The 24,324-nt window shown below is 50.9% G+C and overlaps 1 protein-coding gene across 5 annotated transcripts in view; it reads right to left on the bottom strand.

Moving 5' to 3' along the window:
• Myo16 (myosin XVI) overlaps positions 1–24,324 on the bottom strand; it is a 470,083-nt gene that overhangs the window by 41,809 nt on the left and 403,950 nt on the right. For all 5 annotated transcript variants that reach the window (XM_063247024.1, XM_063247026.1, XM_063247023.1 and 2 more), the window contains exons 29-32: positions 19,360–19,456; positions 14,176–14,422; positions 11,883–12,154; positions 6,400–7,368 (exon numbers count right to left, since the gene is read on the bottom strand). In XM_063247024.1, coding sequence (XP_063103094.1) covers positions 6,400–7,368; positions 11,883–12,154; positions 14,176–14,422; positions 19,360–19,456 — 1,585 coding nt within the window. The remainder of the gene's footprint in view (positions 1–6,399; positions 7,369–11,882; positions 12,155–14,175; positions 14,423–19,359; positions 19,457–24,324) is intronic.

The following is a 24,324-nucleotide window of genomic DNA, read 5'->3' as shown; positions in this document are numbered from 1 at the left end:
TGGCCATGCACATAAAAAGTTTTACAGAAAAGAGAAGGAAGGAGGTTTGGGTGCAGGGGCATGAAAAGTCTCTTAGTTCCAAAACTGTCACAGATATCTCTTGGGAATGCTGACAACAGGAACAAAGGTTTTCTTTGCCACTCCCTGCATCTTTTTCTAGTAACAATTTTGTGTTTAACTTCAAAAAGGAACTAATTTCTCAGGCAGGGTCTTTGTGTCACTATTTTAATTTTACCTGTTTTTTAGGAGACTAAGAATAGCACTGTAGAAAGAATTCAGGGTTTGGGACAATGGAGATGTGTGTTAGGCTCCTGACTTGGAGATGAGTTCTTTTTCTGTCATTATGGGGAAATAATTTGATTCTCCAAGTCTCAGACTCTGCAAAGTAAACAGGGATGCAACACCACCCTCATCCAGGGAGAGAGATTTCAAAGCACTTGGCCAACAGCAGAGAGCTAGTGACAAATATCCCTGTGACAAATATCAGGAACAGAACAGCACCCACACTTTGCAAGGGCCCCCAACTGCTTGCCGCTGTGCAAACACAAACCTAGCATCAGTGCTGTCCCATTCATCTTCCTCTCTGTCACACTGCACTCTGTAGGGACAGATCCTGAGAGTTCACGCTCAGTCCCAGGTGACAGGAGAGAGACAATGGGATATTTCAGGGCCTGTCAGGAAGCTGATGTAAGAGCTCCAGGTAGAAACTGCACTTTGCTCTGATTCCTGATTCCACAAGGGTGAGTCTCTTCCTCGGCAGGGTGAGGAGTGAGGCAACACCAAACTTCCTCGTGTACTTTTCCAGACTTTCCACAGTCAGCCTTAAGCTAATATTAAGTAAATCCTCCCCGATGACTGGAAGGGTAAGAGCTCTGCAAGTCTACTCAGGTCTGGTTGCATGATTTCCCTATATGAATTCTTGAGTATTCAGAGAAAATGCTGAAAGCTATGAGAAAAATGTCAAACCACACACATTGCATACCGAGGAGTTTACACATGTGTTTCCCAGTAACATAGCTACCGATCGGCTTACAAAAATCCAAAGCTCATTTTTCAGTGTGAGCAAAGCTTTTAGAGAATTCGAAACACTGAAACATGCAGGTGCAATTCCCAGGCAGTCTTGATCACCACAGAACAACCAAAAAATGAGGGAAAACAATCCTTTTCTCCCAGAAAAACTCGAGGGAAAAACTGTACACAACTCCTCCTTGCTCCATACCCACTTAGTGACAAACGGAGAACTTTGTTCTCCAGGACGTTAACCCATCTTCCCCCAAGGACCTTTCGTTTAAAAAATTGAGGAAAGTTACCGGAAGTGGATCCCGAAGGCAGAGGAATGCCTCACTTTCAGGGGAGGGCAGCTTTCCTGTTAACAACAGACAGCAGCAGAAGCAGGGAGAACCTCAGGTGGGTGGACCCTGCGTCCCCTACAGCCCTCATCTTGTTCAGGAGCCCTTAGGCCTCCCCCACGCATATGCACATCATCACAGGAACAATCATCAGATCATTGGAAGTAAGAAAGGTTAGCTGTTGGGACAGGACAGAGCACCCCAAGATCTGCTCTGCATCCTATTATGCAACACCGAAGGTGCCCAAGGTGAACTGATTTCTCCTGCTTCAATCTTGGTCCAATGTGTCAGAGACTAAGTGACCGTGACATCCGGGCTTCTGCTCCCAACACCAGGGGCAGGGCAAGCACTTGCCAGCTCTGGGCTTGAGTCTGGCATGGTGGTTGCGGGCACCTCCATTGTGCAGTGCCAGCACACTGGGCTGCTCGGCCCTGGTGAAGTAGAGATAACTGCGCTGTGCTGACCTCCTTGCTGACCTGCAAGGCCTCCCATAGCTGGTTCCATTCAAGACGGGGCTACAATTCTTTTTGGGTTTCACTGGTGCACACTCAGGTCTACCAGAAGTCCTGAATCCCACACTGGTCCCCACAGGGGAAGGCTCTCCACTGCTGCCCAAGCCTGGGCTGTCGCCGAGGACCAAGTGGAAGCTCCTGCAGGTGTGTGCGCTCCGGGCCAGCACCAGCCCCGGAGAGCTGCTGTGTTTGCACCATGAGAAATGATGCTGTGGTTCCCAACTTCTGCTGTGCACAGAGGTCTCCTGCAGCCAGGGACAGAGAGGTGCTGGCGGAGAGTGTTCCCCGGGAGCGCCCACAGTGACGAGCTGGTAAACAGGAGGCTCTGACTACCAGACTCGAACTCTTCCTATTTGGCATGTTTACATAAGCATAAAAAACAACCGAAATTAGCAGCAATTGCCAGTTGGGCTACACGCACATCACCCTAGCACCCCACAGGCTGAGGCAGGACCCCTAGAATGAACTTGAAGCCAGCCTAAGCTACACAGTAAATTCAAGTCCTACTGGGACTTTATAGAGAGACTCTGCTTCAGAAAACAAACCAAAAATAATACAAAAATAAAACAAAACAAAAATAAAAATCCAGTAATAGCCATTTTCATAAGTTCTATTCCATAAAAATGCCCCTGGGGCTACATCTATCCAATCTACGTGAATTGTTTTATCAGGAAGACTTCCCATCAAACATCCATTTAATCCACCTGGTACATGAGAAGAAGCATGGCATATCACAGTTTGGGCATCAAGGTAATGTACTTATTCAATTTTATTAGTGAAGCACACAATGTCAAAATAATAAAACTTGATTTAAAGAACATTCTTTACCACTCAGACCTTTCCTTAACCGCACACTTCACTCTACCACTTTCTTCTGCAGACACTGCTGGGCTTCGGCATCGCCCCATCTGCCTGACCTCTCCTCTGAGTGGAGAACAGGGAGTCCATTTCTTCCCAGCCTGCAGCATGGACTCAACCTCAGACTGGATACACTCAGAGCTAAAGCGCGCCCCAGTGCTTCTTTCTGCTCCTCGCCCTCTCGCTTGGGTCTCAAGGGCTTCTAAACTGAGCACACCCCGGAACTAGTTCCTCCCTCCCCTCTCTGCTTTCTGGATGACATGAGGTGAGCAGCTTTGCTCCCCACACCCCACACCATGATGGCCCTGCCTTGGAGCCCGCTGTCCACGCCCTGAATCCTTTTTACTATGGGGCAGGATGCAGGCACACTGTGCTCTAGGGTATTTCCAGTTCCCATGGCCCATCAAGTGCATGTGAGACCTCCTTTGGTTTACGAAGCAATTTTCTCCCTCTGAATTCCAGGGTTCTCACTTGTACCTCAGTGAACAGATACGGACTTTTGAAAACTTCCTCCTGTGTTTTCCCTCTGCACTCCAGGCAGCCCTACCTGGGCAGTTAGGAGGACAGTGACAGAGACAGATGTCAGCACTCAGGTCATAGCCTGTTGCTCGTGAATAGAACTGCCAGCAAACTGACTGACCTCTTGGTGCCTCAGTTTCCCCAACTGAAAAAGGTGCATAAAGATAGCACACACCTTACAGCAGTGCAAGAATCTGCCATATGGCTAAGAACAGTGCCTGGAATGTGATACAGAATAACCATTCTGGGCTGCTAGTGTCACCCTTTGCAGACCACAGCCACACATATATTTGCACAATCACTTCTTTTTCTGGATGTGTGTTTTGGATGTCAGAACTGGTGTGAGTTTATATTTCCCAAAGTACATGGCCAGAGAGTCTGCAGAAATGGAACTGCTTTGAGGAGCATGGTATTTGTGAAATTCTGCACAAGTCTCTGGAACCACCCAGGAAAATTATCCACGGGAGAATTAACTTCCTCTCCCATGCAGAGCTTATACCATGCTACAGCATATTACATTTTAACAGGAGATACCAACACCAGGGTTAATGGGAGGGTGAAAATGTGTCATGGTTCCAAAGGGGCAAGGTGAACATCCTGAAATTTGTGCAAAATCTGTAGAACAAGTTTCCTATGCCAAAAAGGTGCAAGAAAGGAACTGTAATTAATTTAAGTGCTTGGAGGAAGGATTAGCCACACTGGAGCATTTGGTAAGTAAGTTATTTCAGATGAAGATAAAATGCCTTTAGACATAAAGAGGGTAAAGTAGAAGATTTAAAACTTTAAAGGGAGGAAATCCCAAGGCTGTAGTAAATCAGAAATGCTGTAAATCAGCCATTCAATTAATTTGGAGGAAAATGGATTACCCACCCGAGGATCAAACTATGTAAACCTTAATAATCATATAAGCAGCTCTAGTACTTAGGGCTCAATTTTTTTCCGTGTCTTCCTTTAGCTCCTTTTACAATATGAAGGATTAATATCACCGTCATACAAACTTACAAACTCACCCCCTCAACAAGCACACAGAGTTACAGAGTTCTCAACAGTGTGCTGGAAATTCCCAGATCTGCAGGGAATGGCTCTTCTCATGGTGCCAAGCTTTGTATCCTTACAGCTGCGGTCAAAATGGTGCAAACCATTTTTCCAAATCACACAGTATTTTGTCAAAGCCCACAACAGAAAAAGACATGTCTTGCTAATTTTTTAGTTCAAATACTTGAAGTTTTGATATTGATATCACTGTAGGGAAATATAATTAGCAAATTATACACCAGGGTTCACAGCCTCAGTAATTCTCACTTTTCTCTGTGCCCCAAACTTGGGAATTTCCACCTGTGAGAGTTCTGCCGAGAAATTCATTAGCTTCCCTTCCCCAAATACAGCTGAATTAAGAATGCACCCAGTTATGACCTATAGTAAAATGGAGTTTATGGGATTTTAATGAACTTTTAGTTCCAAAATCAATTTATTTAATGATTTTCCCCTTAGATTTCATTCTGGCCCTAGGAATACAAAATCTTGTGAAATGCAGTCACTACTTCCAAGTATAATTTCATTTATTCATGATGTTTAATTAAGAAGAAATGGTTGGGTATACGGACAATTAGCTCACAGGTGTGCAGAGTAAACACAGGGCAGGTCGGCACTGACCAAGTGTGCTTAGCCTGACCCAGCTGCACTTGTTTAAACCACTTCCTGAATTTCCTAGTGTTTCTACCTAAATTAATTTCTTAGTCAAATGAGGACGGGTAAATGTTTATGTATTTTGTTTTTAAGAAAGAGGGGTTAATGTGTGCATACCAAGGTACAGCATAGGGGAGATGCTCATTTCCGGTCCTAATGCTGACCTCGGAAGTTATTAACCTCTGACCCAGAAGTTTTATCCCCAGCCATGGAGAGCGGAAGTGTGCTGCTTCCATCGCGTCCCAATGTGAGGATTCCTTCACTGTCTTCTCTCGTATGTAGGATGCAGTATTGCAGAAATATTTTGCTTTTGTATAAAAGCCCTAAGTACATATTTTGTAAGTGACCTCGGGCTCTGTGCTCAAGGGAAACAGCAACCACACGTGTCTGGCTCTCCTCGGAATGAAGCAGCCCTGGATGAGCCCCTTACAAGGGTTTAGAAAAATATCTGCCCAGGAAGTTTGTCTTTCTTTTTGCCTGCTACATTCTGCGTTCGCAGGGGTGCAAAATAGACGCTTCCCACAGGCCTGGTTTCAGGCTGCAAACAGCAGTGCTGAGGTGTCAAACTCTGCCCCAGGCTGAGCGGCTCAAGGATGCCTCTCCTGCAGGATGGACTTGGGGTGGCCCTCGGGCAGGCCGAGAGGACTCACTCATGGCAATGCAAAAAGGGAAGGACGCTGGAGGTGGGTCAGGACTGCACCAGTGAGGATCCCCCAGGAGGCAGGTGGGTGAGTTATGTGCAAGGCATGGGGTGTCCCGGGTGTGGTGCTGTGTGAGTCACACGGATGTCGGAAGCGACGCCTTACAAAAAATGTTTCCTCATTGCAAGGAAATGCAGAAAAAGCCGATAGCTAACATAACTTTGCTCTAGCACTTTTTATGTTGTAACAGGTTAAATCAGTTTGCATGCAAAGTGCTTCTCTAGAATGAGGCTTTAATGTCTTACACAGTTGCAAACAGAGGCGAAATCGCCTACCTTCTCAGCCCCACTCAACAGGAATCTCATTTTGATACAGCACATATGTGCACACGGTATATGCCATGTATATGCTGCATACGGGGTTATGTATGTTTGTGCACACACACCCAATACCTGTGTAATACGCACGAGTATACACGGTGCTACGTACATACACACACACAGTACATACTGTGCACATGGTACACACTATGAACACATGCACACACAGCACATACTTTGTACACATGCACACACACTGTATGCTACGTCCATAGGCACGCACAGACACCCGCTGCCTACACCGCGTCCACATGCACACAGTATGTACTATGCACTGGTGCGCACACACACATGCATGCCCAGTACCTGCTGTATCCGTGTGTGAACACGTGTATGCTCTGGACACACACGCAAGCACTGCATATATTATGCCCTTACGGGAACTCACAGTCTGCACCATGCCCACGCACACATGCACGCTGCCCGAGCACAGCGTGGACCCTGTCCCGCTCACCTCCGGCCTCGCGGATCCGGCGCCCAGCCGCTGACCTGCGCAGCACCGGGCGGCCCGAGCTGAAGAGGGTGCTGAGCTCATCCAGGGGGCTGCAGGGCGGCCGGCAGCTTGGGGGACTGTAGGCACCCGCGGGTCCGGGGCTGGGGGCGCCCCTGCGGGGCTCAGCGCGCGCCGGCCTGGCCGGGGAGCAGGGCGCTCCCGCGGGCTTGGACTGCGACCGGGCTGGGTCTGAACCAGACTCGCACCCGGACCCCGCTCTGCCCGGCGTGGTTGCGGTTGCGGTTGCGGGCGCGGGCGCGGGCGGAGGGGACGGTACGGCGCCGGGGCCGGGGGACGCCCGCGCGGGCTGCGGGGAGCCGGGGCTGGTGGGCTCGGCCTGCAGCGGGTACTTGCGGCTGGGCTCCAGCACCGGCAGTCGCGCCACTTCCAGCGGCGTCAGCGGGGACTCGTCCGAGGCCGGCGAGCTGGTGGCCGGCGCGGGTGGGAAGACCAGCAGCGGCGGCCGGTGCGGCAGCAGGTTGGGAAAGGGCGCCGGGATGTCGCACCCGTCCCGTGGAGCGGGGAGCCAGGAGCCCAGGCTGCAGCCGTCCTCGGGCAGGAAGTACTTCATCTCCTCGTACACAGACTCGCCCTGCTCAGGGCTGTCTGCTTCGGGGCCCCCGAGCCTGGCCGCGTTCCCTACCATCTCGATGTACACAGGCTCAGCGTCGTCTTCGTCGTCGTCCTCCCCTGGTGGCAAGGGCAGGTGCAGTGGCAGCTGCGCGGCGCACTGAGGTGAGGTCCGTGGCACACCTGGGGTCCCTGGGGCCTGGCGTGCACCTGCTTGGACAGCCATGCCTGGGGGCCTTGGACCCCAGATCTCCTCGTAGGAACCACTGAGCTTGGTGTTGGGGCTTCTCTTTGGCTTTCGCGGGGGGATCTTCTTTATGGTGCTGTAGTCATCGCTGTGAGGCCTGGGCCTTGTCAGAGCTAAAGCAGGAAGTCAGACAGAGAGGGAAGGTTAGCAGGGTTGCTCAGTGAGGCTGGACTGGGCATAGCTGGAGTTGCCCTTCTAGGGTTCCTAACCTAACCCTGTCGTCCGGGGCTACCAGGGATGCTTTGGCACAGGCTGGGCGGGTCCCAGCGCCCACCCCTGGGGACCTGTCACTGCTTGGTCTCAGTGTAGACGGCTTGACACGGTGACACAGCCCTCTGCTCAGGGAGCAGGACCTGCAGGTTTAGTCTGTAGCGTGCCGGGCTGGGCTGGGGCTCACTGCTTGGAAAGGGTGTAGCCCCCCGGGAAATGAACTACATGAGGCTCCCAGGTCTGCCACTGGGAGCGTCTCCCAGCGTCCAGCACACAGGTCACAGCTACTCCAGGACCAAGGAGCTGCCGACGGGAGACAGCAGGTGCCTGCCGGCCTCAGCCTTTGGATGTCTTAGAGTTGTTCTGGGACGGAGTTGTTTATAGGCGCTGTGGCAGGCGGTGATTTCCACGCTGGACTTGGTGTTTCCAGCCTTGCCATGCCTTTCGGAGCCTTGGCCAGGGAGGGTCCCTGGCTGTCCAGAGAGGACACTGTGTGTGTGTGTGTGTGTGTGTGTGTGTGTGTGTGTGTGTGTGTATGTGGGGGTGACCACCTGACCCTGAGGCTGCCGGTGCTGGAAGTGGATTACAGCTGGAAAAATCTTGAATTTCCACCAGATGTGGTGGTACCTGCCTGTCACCCTTGCGCTCTGGGAGGCTGAGACAGGGCGATCGCAAGATGGACCACGTTTGGGCAGTTTTGTGCCTCAGTGGGAGCTGGTCTTCCAGTACAAGACTAAAAGGATTGGAGATGTGGCTTCGCATGCAGGCCCTGGGTTCAGTGCCCATAATTGCAGCAGACAAAACTCGGCACTTTTTGTGTGACTTGAAACCCCAGGCCCTTGGAGGAGCCTCCAGATAGGCCTGGTGGCCCTCAGGTTAGATCAAGTGAGACGGGAGAGAAAGTACGCCAAGGCAGGTGGAGGCCGAAGCCCTCGAGTGTCACTGTGAAATATGGGAGAAGCCACTTGTGCTGAGTCCCAGCCAGGGACTCTGCAGACCTCTGGCTGCTCCTTGTGGCCTGGGGCAAACAGAGCAGTGGCAGCAGGGGCCAGGAAAGGACCATTGTCACGAAGGAGCGTGGGCCTTGGTGTCTGGCTTATCACCAGCTTGCAGAGGGTTTCTGAAAGCCATTCAGTGGGTGATGACCTCCAGGGAGAGTGAGTCCCCACACGGTGTCCTGTCCCATGCCTGGCTGCTTGTGGTGTTCGGAGTGCCAGTGGCCATGTGGGTCAGCAGAGGTCTAACTGGGGCCGCCTTGATGTGCTCCATGTGGTGAGGCTGCTCGCAGGCATTCAGCGGTCGGACTCTCCCCCCACCACCCACACAAACGGGGAGGCTTTGCAAACTACAGCCGAGCAGAAGGTCCAGCACTGCCACTGGTGACCATGGAGGGGGAGGAGTCGGAACTGCCAGGGAGGACTGGCTGTATCAGGGGACAGATCGTGCTGGTGACCACGTGACCCCCGAGAAGGCCCAAGGCCCACTTTTTATTTAATTGCACTTGTTTGGAGTACAGAATGGTCACACTCTGTTGTGACCTGGCACAGGTAAGGAACACAGCTCCACTCTTTCCTCATCCCCTTCCCTCCCCTATTCCTCCCCCTCCATCTCTTGGTCCCCTCCCTTTTGCAAGAGATCTCTCCCCGCTTCCTATTATTTATCCTTGATTTCACTCTTTATTTATAATTTGAGCTTCTTGTATAGGAGAAAAAATGCAACATTTAAGTTTGTGTTCATTAGCTTTATGGTCTCAAAGTGGATCCTTCTTTATGGCAGAGTAGTATTCCGTCATATGTAAATATGAGTTTTCTTATCAGTTCATCCATCCATGGATATGTAGGCTACTTCCAAGCTTTGGCTACTCCAAGCTGGGCTGCTATAAACACAGGTGTGCGTGGACCACTAAGGTATGATGCCTTTAACTCTCAGGAAGATATCTGAAAGAAGAGCTGCATTGAATATAATTTCCAGTTTTGGGCTTTTGAGGGATCTCTATACTGACTCCCACACTGGTTGTCATAGTATTATGGATTAAGATCTGGTGGTCAACTTAACACCAGCTGGATTACATCAGCATGGCACTGAGCAAAGATTCTCCACCTGAGGAAAGTTACCAGCATAAATAGAAGGAGAAAGAGAAGGAAGGCGTTAATGTGTTACTGTGTTAAGGTGTTGAGGACTTGTGGGTTTTCCTACATGTTGCTGTTTGAGCTGCTGGTTCTCCTGGAGAAGCTCTGGTCCTTACATCAAGCATTGCTTTCTGGCTCCGGAGAGGAAGATGTGTGCTGCTTGGTCTCCAGGATGAACTCCTCACGCTGGCTTCCTGGCACGTATCTGACTGTGCTTGTCTTGGAGGAGCTCAGGGCCTCCGTGTTGCTGAGAATGGCTGTGGTGCCTTTCATGACAGCACTGGTTTTTGCTATGTGTGTGATTTCTCAACTCTAGCATAGAACCTTCATCTCACCAGCACAGCTGCTTCACCCCACTGGCATGGACTTTCTGGCCTTCCACTGCTGACCTTTGGGCTTCCTGGCATGGATCCGTAAAAGAGACTGGCATGAGTCTTTCTTGTGGGCTCTGGACCTCCAGTTGGACTCGTGGGAGGCATTGTCATGAACTTTGGGTCTTCATCTGGGCTCATGTGGGACATTGCTGTGGGATTCAGGCCCTAGGCTGAATATTCTATGTTTTTGGTGTTGTGGATAGAGTCCCTGCATTTTCTTGTGTTAACTCCCAGTGACCATTATAAAAATAATATTATAAACTCCATGTCCTGATTCTAGTTGTTCTCTGCACAACCCCTGAATACAACACCTAGTTTATTTCGCTCCAACAATGCAGAAGATTTCTTAAAAATCTCTACCAGCCATTCTTTAGAAGACTAGTATCTAGAATATATAAAGAACTCAAAACAAAAACCCAGTTGGATCCCCCTAAATAAAAGGCCCAATCCAAAAGCAGGGGCGTGGCGCCACCTGATGGAAGGAGCAATTCGGGCACCTTCGTGGAGAGGCGCTGGCTGGCGCTGGCCTTGGTGGAGGAACCCCATGCGGAGCTGCACTGACCCAGGCTCCGTGACATCAGACCACAGATCCTGCGGCTGAAAGCGGGGCGGGCACCTCACCATGGTTCCCGCTGGCCCTGACGGGACCAGAGTGACTGCCAGCCACTGGCCTATCTCATGGTGGAGCTGCCTTTGTGACCACGGACTAGAAATCCAGAACACAGATCCACTGAGGGCCTGTGTCCCTGCGGCAATTTCTGACTTAATAAAACTCCAAACCCGAGCAGCAAACATGGTCATGTGGTTGAATTTTCTTATAAAAATCCATTTTGAGCATGTTCCAAAATGCAGAAACTCATCCTCAGCCCAAGGAAACTAAGACTTTATTTGGGGTTACAAAGTAGCCAATACTAGAAACTGTGTGCAAGAAAGACCAGGAGAGGCAGAATATGAAGAGGAAATAGTGTTAGCTTTTCACAGGCTTTAAAGACCTGAGCTCCTGCGGGGAGCAGGGTTCTCAGCCACCTGATGGTCACATGGGAGTGAAATTAGGTCCCGATAAATGGAATTTTCCATAAACGTCTTTCACGTCTGATGAGACTGCATGGTGTTTTATGAATGGGAGTAACGAATTTAAAGTTTTAAATCTGTGGTTTTGCTTTATCTTTTTGTCATTTTGCCTTTTTCTGTTGTCTTGTTTTTGAGACAGTGTCTCACTCTGTAGGGCACACTGGTCTCGAACCCTGTGCCTCAACCTCTGAAATGCTAGGCTGACAGGCATTTGCCACTGCAGCAGACACAGAGCTCTGGTCTCCTGAGACTTCAGTGTGGAGCCCCAGTTCCATTTTATCTTGAGCTCATCCTTTTTCCTCCCAACATTACCTTCTGTCACAGTCTCGGGCCATGTGCATTGATCACCCCCAAACCGAAGCTGCAGAGCTGTGGGCTTCTCCTTAGGTGCACATGGCCCCCCAACCTTGCCATCTCATCCCCAGACTCTGCCGTCTGAGTTTGGTCACAGTGATTCTCCTGTAGGTGTCACTCACCCCATGAAGAAGCGGCGTTTGTTTTCAGTGAGACTGTGATCTCAGGAAAGCAAGATGAAGATTTAGGGACTTTTAAATGAGTATTTACACAGATCAGCGACCAACTCTGCACATGAAGTCTGTTCCTAGGCTCACTACAGGGGTGGGTATAGGGCACGGGGTGTGAGATGCAGAGGGCACTTAAGGAGCTTTTCCCTGAGAGGCTTGGAGATGTGCATGGCTAATATTTATACTTAGTGGTTACAGGGCTGCTAGCAAGGCAGCTACTGGATTGATTTCTACTGAGAATATACGGGGACCGCAACTCATCCAGAAGTCAGAACCTCAGTACCCCGACCACCACAGGTTCCCAGGGCCCTGGGCTCACCGTCACTAGCTGGGTCCTTGGCCACTGCGGACAAGCAGGCACTCACGGCCTCGTACGAGGCACTCAGCCGAGTGTTGGGGTCCCTCTTGGGCTTGGGCGGAGGCTGTTTCCGTGGTGATGGGAGGCCGCTGCTGTCATCCACACTGAATGCAGGGTGCAGAGACAGAGGCCGGGTGGACGGCCCCGTGAGGGCCTGGGCCAGGCTGTCCACGGCCACCAGGACGGGGACCGAGCTGGAATGTGCATGCCAGGATCCACTCTGGTCTTCAGCTCTTAGGGGAAACAACAACGACAGCACAGACCAGAGAGGCCCAGGTACATTATTTGGGGACAACAGTGAACCCATGCTCCGTGACATTGATGGCTGAAGGTGTGCAGACAGCTGCCTGGGGACCTGCCACCAGGGAGGGTTGCTGGGGTATATGAGCACACTGGACACTGCACACCCTTGTGTGAGCTCCCTCCCGGCCTAATCCTCCTCCTGTCCCCAGCAGGCACCCACAACTTGTTCACACTCTGGTTCTGAAGCAAATCAGCAAGTCAGACTTTCAATCTGCTTGATAATTTCTGGGAAATTCATCTTAATAGGGGGTTACTGAGGCATCAGATGCTCCAGCCTGGACCACTTCCCTTCATAAAAAGAGCGCCTGGGCCTCTCAGAACTACCAGAGATTCACATGTCACATCCTCTGCTCATCTCCCCTCTCCCTTCCTTACCACTTAAATTCCACCATCAATTATTTAATTATGCACAAAACTATTATTTTTCCTGTTACTCCGTCTGGTTGCCTGGTGCCAAGTGAACTGCTGGTATTCAAGAAATAAATAGACAAATGTGTCTTCACTTAATTTCCCATCAGGCAAACAAATACATAATGCAATGGAGAAATTGGGGTGACTCTGTGGTTCCAGCAGAGAAAATAATAAATATTATTTTGGGAGTCATTTAAAATGAGTAGTTATCTGCTGTATAAAGTTCCTTCTAGCTTCACTTGTCAAAGTAATCACATACTAGCGAGATGCCAGTGTGCCTGTTTGCGAGGGGTTTCCGAGCATAGTTTTCTAATTATGTCTTTCCGTGGCAGAGCCCCGACAGGGCTGGAACCGTCACCCGGCACAGCCGGTCGCCCGTGTAGAAAATGAAGTTGCAGAAGATGGGAATGTGGCACTCAGTGGATAATTTGTTTTCCCTGTGATGTTTAATTACAGTTTTCTGTACAAAGGGAATTTTTTCCCCAGCATTTAATCACTGAGATATTTGAGGCTAATTATCAAGAGACACTTTGGCTTTTCCATGTTAGCAGCAACAAAAAATCATTTGACATAGGCAGTTGTAGCAAAGGAGAGGGGCTCTGGGAACGAATCTAGGTACGTCCCGTTCCTGGGGAAAAGTGCAAATCCCCTGAGCAGGTGGTGATGGAGAAGGAGCCCAGTGTCTGCCCAGGGCCCCTCAGTGGGGACTGAGCTGCCCTACAGCCTTCCTGGGGAGGAAACCATGACAGAACAAGAGCCCTGTGTGACCCAGACTTCTATTGCAGGCTCCACATCCCAAGTGAACTTCTACTTGAAAAGTGTTTTATTTTCTACAGCTGTCTACACTGGCACAGAACATGTAACCATTTATAAAAGGAAATATACAGCCAACCCCATGTGTGTGCATGTGCATGTGTGCATGTGGGTGTGTGTGCGTGTGGGTGTGTATGTGAATTTTTGGTTCTGCATATAAATCTCAGGGCACTGAGTTATATCCTTAGCTCATCTTTAAAATTCTTTTATCTTGAGAGACACAGCCTCATTTAAGTTGCCCAGGGTGGGTGTGAACTTGGACCCTCATTTCTCAGCCTCCCAGAGGGCTGGGATGAGAGGTGTGAGGCACCTCTACAGTCCACTTACTGACTTCATGACCTTCCTGTTCCCTGTGGCATCTTAACTCCTTGGCCTGGTTTCCCAAAATCTCCACCCTGTGCATGCATCACACCTGTGTGAGGATGGCAGGCCCAGCTGTGTGTTTGCTGTCTCAGAAAGAGAGGGGCTAGCGGCAAAGCTCTGGGGGACCTGAGGGGCTCAGGGACAGAGGCAGAGTGGCAGGGGAAGCAGCAACTATTTATACAACTGACCTTGCACACACAGCATCTAACTCATGAAAAGGAAGTGCAGAAGAATGTTTTCCAGATTGTGAGTGAGTTTCAAATTGTACCGTATGCGCCCAACCTTGGGTGACTGAGGTTTGTGTCAACACTGTCTTGCTCCCCAGAGGCCTCTCACCCAGTTGCTGAGGCCGCTCAGCCCTTACCTTCTGGCTCCTTCCTCGGGCCTGCCCTTGGCCTCCGCCTTGTCTGTGGGTTGGGCAGCACCCACTTCCTTGCGGAGTCGGTCATTCTCCCGGGCAATGTCTGCCGCATTCTGGATGACCAGGGCGTCGTAGGTCTGCAGCGCCAGGTCCTCTGTGTCCTGTAGGAAGCTCCTGACCCTCCACAGCTCCCGCTGCTTGGCACTCATCTTCCGGAGCAGGTGTTGGCGGGCTAGAAACCCTCTGATAACTTCACAAAAGAACACAGATCTGTGTCAGGGAAAGGAGGGAAAAGGGGCAAAGCCAAACATGCAAACAAAACTTGAAGCTGTGACCTGAGATGCAGACGTGTAGCCCGCAGTTCAACTGAACTAAACCCCGTGGTGGCACACTAAGAAAACCCCTGAGTTCGGCAAGGTGATGTGACAGGTGAGGTCCCTGACTGGGGAGCCCCTGCAGGGTGCTGAGCTCACGGCTGCCCCATTGTGTCTGGTGACAGTTGGACAAGGACAGCCTGTGGTTAAAATGATGGGAAAGGTCCAGCTCCAAACCCCAAGGCTGGGGGAGTGGATCCCACTCAGGAAGCAATGGCTGTTTTGTGCTGTCTCAGAGAAGGTATGTCACAGCTAAGATCCACGGAGTGTCATGCTTCTCTCAGTGCAGGATATTGACTTAATTCCCCTAGAAAGAAACACAGGCTCAGACTCTGGAGATTTTGTGGAAATACAGAATATGGTGCCTGCCAGGCAGGAAAGGAAACCTAGGAAAATGTGAAAAAGTCAGGGAAGTGTGAGTGCAAATGCTCTGAAATCACTAACATGTGAGTACCCAGTGAAAATGGAAAATGAAAATAAGAGACCAGTACCTGAGGCCCGAGTGTGCAACCCAGTCCATTATGTTGTTTAACACCAAGGCCAAAGGATGACAAACGATCATCATCATTTGGGGACAATGACACTGGGATTTTTTTTTAGAGTCACTATTCTAGGCGAAGCATGGAGGGGCAGACCTGGGATTGAAGTCTGTCTGTCTGGCTTGCTTCTAAGGCTTGTTCCATCCCCTCAGCCTGCTGTTTTACGGATGTGATTTGCAGTTCTCGGTGGGACAGCATGGAGCCACATGTGGGGTCAACAGGAGGGGGGACCTGGAGCCCTCAGCACAGTGGGGAGCAGAGGGGCCCCTCCTGAGAGGGGGCTGCATGGGTCCCTGGCCACGGGCAGCACAAACTCGGTGGCCCCTTCCCAGGGACGCTGGGACAGGTGCAGGCCATGGAGCCCTGAGGCAATAGCCAAGGCTGGGACACCAGCGCTTCCAGCTCTGAGGAGCTAAGATTACGGGGAATTGTGGGTTAGAGAAAAACTCTGATTTCAGGAAACACCAGCGTGTGTGGAAGGGATCTGTTATTCTCATCTCTGCGGGAGGGAGACAGAAAACCCTAAGCGCCTGAGGTAAATGTGACTATACAGGACAGACAGGTGGGTTATCGAAGAGACCCCTGATCTCTGCTGCCTTTGGGAAGCTGACGCGGCTTTCCAGTTAGGAGGGCACAGTGCAGGCACCTGTGATCCAGGTCTGGACTGGGAGCTGCTATTCCAGATGGTGAGGCTGCCTGTGGGGTAACTTCGGGCACGGATGCAGATAGCTAAAATGGCCCTCTGAATGAATCTAAGAGCATCAAATCTAAGCAGCAGCAGAGGAACCAGGCCTCTGGGAACAGAAGCCACGAGGAAGCTGAGGACGCCTGTGGTGTGGGGCAGGGACATCAGAGGAAGGAGGAGCAAGGCTGTTCCGTGGCTGGCCCAGCTGCTCGCTGTTGTTACAGGAGAAGATGAAGGAGTCGTGCTCGGTCCCCAGGAATCTGGGGAGAACAAAGGTGGGTGCCCCAGATGTCTTGACCCCCAGCGGGCAAAGGCTCACAGCCATCACCCAGAGTCCATTGCTAGCATCCTTCCAAAATTCTTTAAAAGTGTTAGAAAAGTTGCTAAAAGGGTGATTCTTGGTTTTTATTTATTTCTTTGGTGCTGGGAATTGAACTCAGGACCTTGCGCCTGTCAGGCAGGCGCTGTACTGCTGAGCTGTACCCTTAGCCCCAAAGATGGCATCTTTAATAAAGGACAACCAAGACAAATAGAATGCCAGCAATGAGTATTGATATTTGTCCTTCTGATTATATCCCAAGGTTGCTTTTACAATATCGATCACAATGAGATCTTCGTTTTTAGGTGTTATTCATCCAGGATGAGACAGTGATAACTGACCGCAGGAATCATCTAAAACTGTAATGAGCAGACTTAAAACTGAAAGTTATAGCTTTCTTTGCTCTGAATATTTACAAAGAGGAAAAAATGGAACTCTTTTTAAAAACTGGAAAAGACCCCAGGTGTGTGCATTTTGAGTAAACTTAGCATCAGCAAAATACACTGAAGGAACCACTCTTAAGGGGTGTAGAAATAAAACCCATAACACTTTGCACTTAAAGCCTGAAATACTCAAAATGCTTTTATATCCATTATTTCATTTATGCAAAATATGAAATTACCATTTTGACTGGGACATTGTTTTCAAGATCATTTTCGATCTTCGCATTTTGAAAGGCAGCCAGGGTGGTGGAGTCCCATTTACCTCTCTGCTACCTGTCAGCTGTGGGCAGCAAGTTCATCTTTGTAGCTAAAGAGAAGAGAAATCTCCGGGGCCTGAGGGAGAGAGAGCCCCGGTGCCCCTTACTACATTTGAGCAGACTTCCCAGGCTGGCTCGGGTGCTGTGTCCTCCGCTCATGGCGTCTCCTTGGCCCTGCCTCAGTGTGGGTGTAAATCCAGGTTCAGCCCCAGGGTGCAGTCGGGGCGCAGGCTGCACATCGAACCAGCCCCAGGTAAGGCAGGCACTCCAGTGCCACGTAGGCGGGTGCAGGGCTGACCTCACCATTGCAGGGTGCACAGTTTGGGGGAGGCCCAGGGCAGACCCATGGCCCAGATTACCCCTGCATAGATCAAGGGTGAGGCTACAGGGATCCAGGAGAAGACAGACAAGATCCATCCTGAACCCAGAGGTGAGGGCTGGGTCCCCCGGCCTGGGGTGGAGGAGGTGGCTTCAGGAGACCAGCAAGAGCCTGCCATGTGGCTGTTGGACCTGGGTTGACCCTGAAAGTGCAGGACTCTAAAGGGCGATGTTGTTGCTGCAGGAGGAGCCGCACCTCTGCAGGAGTCAGGGAGTCTGTCTCTCCCATGAAATGCCTGCTGAGACAGAGGGGCAGAGGATGTGCAGGGCCTGAGGGGCACATGAGGGGGACGGTGCTGTGTGTCAGCATGGGGTGACTGGAGAGCCCCCTGGCTGTGCACTAGACCACCAGAATGGGCCCCAGCCAGGAGGCTGTGCCAGGGGAGACTGTCCCCCTCCTGTCCTTCCTCCTCCACCTGGGGATGTAGGGGCATCTGAGCAGAGACCAAGGCCGGCCTCTGTCCCAGTACACTCTGCAGCGATGTGTGGGCTTGGAGTGAGGTCCCTCACTGGGGTGCTGCCCGGATATGTTAAATTCAGAGCAGAGGCATCTGAGGGACAGTACAGTGCAGCATGGATATCATAGGAAATGGGGGGACCCGCTAGGCCATACCCACAGGAGTCCACGGAAGACTGAAAAGATAACCTGAAACTGGCAACCTTGCAGGCTCCCGTGGTAGAAAAAGAGTTTCAAATATATCAGGGAACAAAGTCCACAACACGCCGAGTGATCAAAGAATACAGTCAAGATTAAGCTTTTTAAAAGTATTTCAGTGAGCAGTGCCTTGCCTTGCCTGGAGTCCTTCTCAGAATCCTCCCCTGGCTTTGCACCACTTATCCCATCGCCCTGAAGCCATTCTGGAGGCCTCTGTCCTCAGTGTATTTTTTTTTTTTTTTTTTGTCTTTTTCCTTTTTATAGGTAGCGGGGATCAAACTCACAACTGCCTGCTTGCAAGGCAGGCACTTATGCCGCTGAGCTAAACCTCCAGCCCCCTGCCCTCAGTGTCTTTAGTTGTACTGCTGTGGGTGCCTCCAGTGCCTGAACTGGTTTAAAACATTCACTTTTCATGGATGTTTTGACTTTGTAGGAAAACTAGAAGTTTCGTGGCGCCGATCCGGTTAATAAGCAGGGTGAGGACAACCTCGCACTGTGTTTACTGGCCTGCCCTCCCCACTGTGCAGTAGATTTCACCATATTTTTTATCTCACCTCCTAAGGACATTCACGAAAGAGGACTTCTAGAACTGCCTCAGAAAGTGCCAAAAAGGATGGGATGGGAGCCTCTGGAGCGTAGGGGCGTGGTTCAAGCCAGATTCATGGTAATGTGTCTTTCACTGTAATACATTTTTATAGAAACTTTCCCTGAAGTTTTCGATTCCACCTTGTAAATCACACCAAAAGCCAGCTCACAGATTAACTTCTTATTTTGCCTGTCTGGAAGGAATAAAACCAGCAGACAGCCTGAAAATTCAATAAGCTATAAATGATATCCATTTTATGTCAGGCATAGTTGTCTTTTAAAGTGTAACCTTTATTCATAGTCACCTGGATTCTGATAGACAAATCCAAAGTGGAATCTCACCCAAAGTTACCGTGACAAAGGTCCCATCAATGACGAAGTCGTCACTGCAAATGCTGCTGCTGTGTTACCAGGCAGTGCACACTCAAGGCCTTTCCCCAGTGTAGGAGCAGTTACACAAAAGGGGATTTGGCTAACCGGCTGGATCTTCTCACCAAAATCTGGCGACCCGGAGACACCGGTGGAAAGGGCTTGGTGAAGCAGCACCACCCCGGCCCCCAAATGCCAGGGGGAACTCTTTCTGCTGCAGACTGCAAGGTGCGCCCTGCCCTAATGTCTCCCTCCTCTTAAAAGGACAGATGCGCCCGGGTGTTTACGAGGTAGGCAGTGCACTGACAAGATGTGTAGATTCCCGCCTCCTGCTAAGGATTTAGTTGATAATTTAGCATAAAGTTTCACATGGAATCTATCCAGTAAAGGATGGGCAGGGCCTTTAAACACGGACACTGACACAGGTATGCGGCCTGCTGGCCAGGTTTCCCCAAACACCCCACAGGATGGCCCCAGCAGAGCTCTGAGAGACTGGAAGCAGGATCTGCTAGGATGCTGATGCTGACGGGAACACAGGTCTGTGAGGAGGAGCTTGGGCCCCCGAGCCCAGAAAAGTGGTTACCTTTCTGGCAGGTCACGATCCGTGTCTGCAGCTGCAGGCACAGGTCCCCAAGCTGATCCGCCTGCCAGTGCTTCAGAAACACCTTGCGGACGCCAATCTACAACACAAACCATGAGTTAGCGCCAAGGAGTTGCCGGGGATAACAGGAAAGGATGGGCCTGGAGATGCTTCTAGGACATGAATAGAAGAAGCAAACCAAGGCTCTGGATGCAGCTCAGTGGCACAGGCACCCACCTGGCAAGCGCAAGGTCCTGAGTTCGATTCCCAGCACCAAAATAAATTTAAAAAAGAAAAAGAAAAGGAAGAAGAAAAAGAAAACTAATGGGATTAATTACAGCTCCCTTCCTTCGATTCAGACACCATTCCACCTCATCAAAACTCTGTGGACACTGTTGGGATGCGTGTGTGGTTAGTTGTGTATCTGTGCTGTCAGCAATGTGTGTGCCTGCCGAACAGGGACGGGCCAGCTGCAGTGTGGACGCAGCCTGGGCTCTGCCAAAAGAGAGAAACTGCCCGGCGAACACACTGGCATGGTTTAGCTAAGGCTTCGTCTCTCATTCAGTCCCCTCTTCTCTGTGCTCATACAGGGAGACAGACCCTGGGCAGAGGAGATGAACACCCAGACATACCCAGCCACACCCACTGAGGCCTGGAACTGTGAGGTCTCTCACTGCAAGTATGTCTCCCATGACACCACAGATTGCTATAAACGGGGCCTTTATACAGAGGCGGCAACCATACTCCAGCACAAAAGGGAGAACACCTCCGAGTCACCTCTGTGCGCCCAGCTCTGAGATGCCTGCACAAACAGTAGCTGTGCCAGGGCTACCCAGCGCCAAATGCAGAAAGCAGTACATTTGAGCAAGACACCAGGTCAGTGTCTCTGGGGAGCCTGAGGTGGTTCTACCGAAGACTGCTGCTAAAGAATGTTCCTGAAGACGCAATGGTAAGCTGTACCCGTAGGTTTTCAAATGACTTCCTTGTGTGTGGTGCTTAGATTCTAAACGTCTGCCCACAAAGTAATGGGACACAAAGAGAAATAACTGTGGGAGAGCCTGCTGCACCCTATCGGGAATCACGCGGCAGCTTGGAGCCAATAGCACAGCAAAGAAAATGCTGCCAGCGTGACATTCATGACCGCAGCCCTGGCACTGGGGACAAACAGCAAGAACTGGGAAGAAGGTACACACTTCTGAGCAGGAGCTGGAACATTAGGATGATAACACCACAGAGCCCAAGCCACAGGCGGAGATGACCCGAAGGTGTGAAAATGACATTGGACATTTTCACGTGTGTGCACACACGCCATTAGCTCCTGATGGGGTCTGCAGGGCACCCTTTGTGTTCAGCGTGGAAACTGGGTTTGTCCAGGTGGAGTCACTGTCCACCTTTCTAGCTGCCTCTTCTTGTCGCCTCAGTGAAAGTCTCTCTGGAGACTGTGACCTGAACTGCACCTGCTGCATCAGCAGTGGCAGCTCTCAGTCACCAGCCAACTTCAGAGACCTTGGGCAGGCCAGACGCCCATCCTCCTCCAACTGACATGGAGCTGGGTGAAGCAGGGGAGGGGGTTGCGGTTCTGAGTGGGCATGGCTGCTCTCCCTTGGTGGCACCTCCACCCTCCCTCGGTGATACCCTTAATTCATAGACACTTCTTCTGTTCCTTTCCCAACTGCTGCCTTATTTTGGCACTAACAGGAAGAACAGTTGGTCCTGTCTGTGAGTTCTGGAGACAAATCTGGGAGGCATGCGTCCTGTCACCTCTCTGCTCATCACAGATGTAGGGTGGAGTCAATGGTGGGGCACTAAATCCCAACACAAATCCACACCAAGCTGGTTCCAAAGTGAAGCCCTATAAGAGTGGTGGCTAGCAGTGTGGCACAATTCCTGGATGCAAATGATCGCAGGGGCCAGGGACAAGGACCCATGGTTGGAGGTGGAGAAGCGGATTCCACTCAGCCTCCTGACTGGACAGAGGTGGAGAGCTGGAGGCGGTTGGAGAGTGCCCAAGGTCTCTGATGGTGACATTTCTAAGAGGCACGAAAAACCAAAGTGTGCTCATCTAGAACACAGTGTGAGGTTTGGGGGACATGAAAGTATCTTGTCCTCCATGCAGGAACAGGACTGTGGCCAAGGAACAGTTTCCAACATGAGCAGGCAGTGCAACTGGGGTAGGTAGGATCCAGCAAGCTTGCTTGCTGGAGGAGCAGGACTGCTTCCGGGGATCCCAGAGCGGGAGTGAAAGGCATAGAAACCGGCAGTGGTGAAGGGCAGGGCCAGAGCAGGCCACGCCTGGGCACAGCTGTGTGGGCAGTGGTGGGGAGGAAGCTTCCATAGACACATCAGCCACGCCAGGGGGCCCTTTTAGAAACACGTGGACATTTTCCTGGCAAACCATTGGAATTTGCTGGAAGATAGAAGGAGGATCAAGTCTAAATTGTACCAAGACATTTTTTTGAAATCTGTTTTGACTTTGATAAACTCAGTACCTGCTGCACAAAAATTACACCTTTTTTTTTTTTTTTTTTTTTTTTTTTTTTTTTGTGGTACTCAGAGCCTTATGCATAGCAGGGAAGAACCCAGGAGGATTCACACACAGCGGGGAGGGCTTGGGGAAGGTGGAGTCAGATTAGGAAGAAAGAAAAGGGTGATGAGGCTGTCGTGTAAGATGGGTCTCGGGCACAGTGGGGGACCTGCCAGGGTATACTAGAGTATGGTGGAAAATCGCTGAGGGAAGGAGAAAGCAAGAAAAGCCGGGTGAATGTGGTTCACAATAGGGAAGTGCAGGAGTTCAGGGGACCCTCTTTGCCCCATGGGAAACCTCAGAGCTTTGGTGTAGACCTGGGGGCTTGGTAGAAGAGGAGTGAGCACAAAGCTTCCAAAAGAGTGCAGAAGTCTAGGTGCACACAGGTGTCCCCCAAGACAAGGTGAGAGCTGGACAGGTTGGGTGACAGGTGGCTGTTCCATTGGGAACCCTTGCTCAGCTGCCCGGTGGACCTCACAGCCCCCATGGACCAAGCTACCGTGCATTATTTGGCATTGTATCCTCAGGGTCTGGGAGTACTTGGGGATGCTCTTTGGGAGTTTTAGCCAATATTAGTTCTTTTGCAGTTTGGAAGTTGATACGTGAAAGTATGAGGTGTGGTTGGAAAATACAGTGAATAAAAGTTTTATTACATTAAAGATTCGGGGCTACCAAATCCTCCGGACCCTTCCTCTCCCTTCAAACTCCATCCCGTCATCCTTGCCACTCCCTGCGGCAGCCAAAGTCCTCGCTCCTGAGAGTCTTCAGCAGCACTATCCTGGCTGCCTTCATGTCCTGAATGGATTTGCTTTCACAGTCATTTCTGAACTTGAGGAGGAGCCGGAAGTCATAGGGGATAGATCCAGTGAACAAGGTGGGTGCGGACAGTGTAGAGCTTACGAGCTGCCTTTCTGCTGCATGGCACGGGCTGTAGCATTCACCATACTTTTTGATCACACCTCATGAAGACACTCATGAAACAAGACTTCCAGAGAGGTCCAAAAAGCAACAAGAGTCAGGCACGGTGGTGCACAGGCCTGTGATACTAGCATTTGGGAGGCTGAGGCAGGAGGATCACTGTGAGTTCAAGGGCAGCACGCACCACATTGAGCTCCTACGTTCAAAAAACAAAAAGCAGCAAGAACGATGGACTAAGCATGCCTGATGGGAGAAGGAGTATTCAGAGAGGAATCAGTGCACTGTCTTTCACTGTATATTTTGATCACCATATGGTATTCTATAATGTTTTGATACATTGTACACACTGTATAATGCTCAAGTCAGGGTGAGTGTATCTATTACCTCAAACTATCACTTCTTTGTAGTGAAAACATTCAAAACCCTTCCTTCCAGCTTTGGAAACTAGATCTGCCCACATGAAGCCACCTGGCTGCAGACCGAAGCCCAGCGCACTTCTCCTATCTCCTGCTGATCTTTTAAAGACACCTGTGCGTAGCAGAGGCTCTTCTCTCCCAAGAGGGTGAAATCAGTCCTTGGGCTGCCCTGATGCGGGGTTTTCATAAAGACACACATCTGAGGCTCTTCCTGCAGCCACGGACAGGAAGGTGTGGCGCGGATGCGAACTAACTGAAGGAGCAGGGTCTCCATCATCTGTCAGTGACCCTGCTGGGGGCACCGCTCATGGCTGGCCCTGTGGAACAAGGCGTCTGCATGGACGGTCAAGGTCCACAGAGGCCTCCAGGGAGCCCTGCAAGCTGTGTGCCCATGCATCAGTGCTGCCAGAGCATTGCATCTCCCCTGCAAGGATGTGTCTCGCTCGAAGCCAGGAGGGGGGCCCTGGTGGCTCAGGAGCCCCCTCCTGCGCATCCTCGGAGACCGAAATGTCACTCTGACCCGGGAATGGCAGCCATCTGTGAATCAGTCACTCCTGTGTTCATCAGAAAACCATTAGAATTTTTTTGAAATGGCAGATTTTAAAGGAGTAAACAAAATTGTCACTGCCCACTTCCTAAGCTCCCATTATCCTAGTTTTGAGGGACTTTTTCTAGGAGGTGTGGGCTGTGGCAGCAGACAGAGCTTGCGTGGTAGGTAGGGTGTGGGCGGCAGAAGCAGCCCTGCAGAGACGCTAAGGGCCCTGCCGAGGGAGCGCTGCTGATTGAGGGCAGATCTGAGAGGTGGCCGGTGCTGCCGGTACCTTCCCAACAGTGTGGCGAAGAGACACAGAGCTCCCGTCCCCCACCGTTTATAGGGTGCTACGTTTCTCTGCCTCTGCCGGGATGAGGGGAGAGGAGGAGGCCTGAGCGATCCCACTTGCTGGTGGTGCAGAGGGTAATCAGTTGATTCTCTCCACGAGTTCCTGGAGACGATGACACACCTCCCTTCCTTGTCTCCTACTTGCGAGTTAATTTGGCTCATCCACTTCCTGCCCCTAAATAACACAATATGGCAAGGAGCCTTTCCTGTAGAGGTGTGTTACAGAGGGC

This window comes from Cavia porcellus, unplaced genomic scaffold (genome assembly GCF_034190915.1).
Source record: "Cavia porcellus strain 051 isolate PalLab524CR breed Dunkin Hartley unplaced genomic scaffold, mCavPor4.1 scaffold_4, whole genome shotgun sequence".
Classification (NCBI taxonomy): domain Eukaryota; kingdom Metazoa; phylum Chordata; class Mammalia; order Rodentia; family Caviidae; genus Cavia; species Cavia porcellus.
Note: the sequence above shows the minus strand (reverse complement) of the source record. Positions and strands in the feature narration are given on the sequence as shown.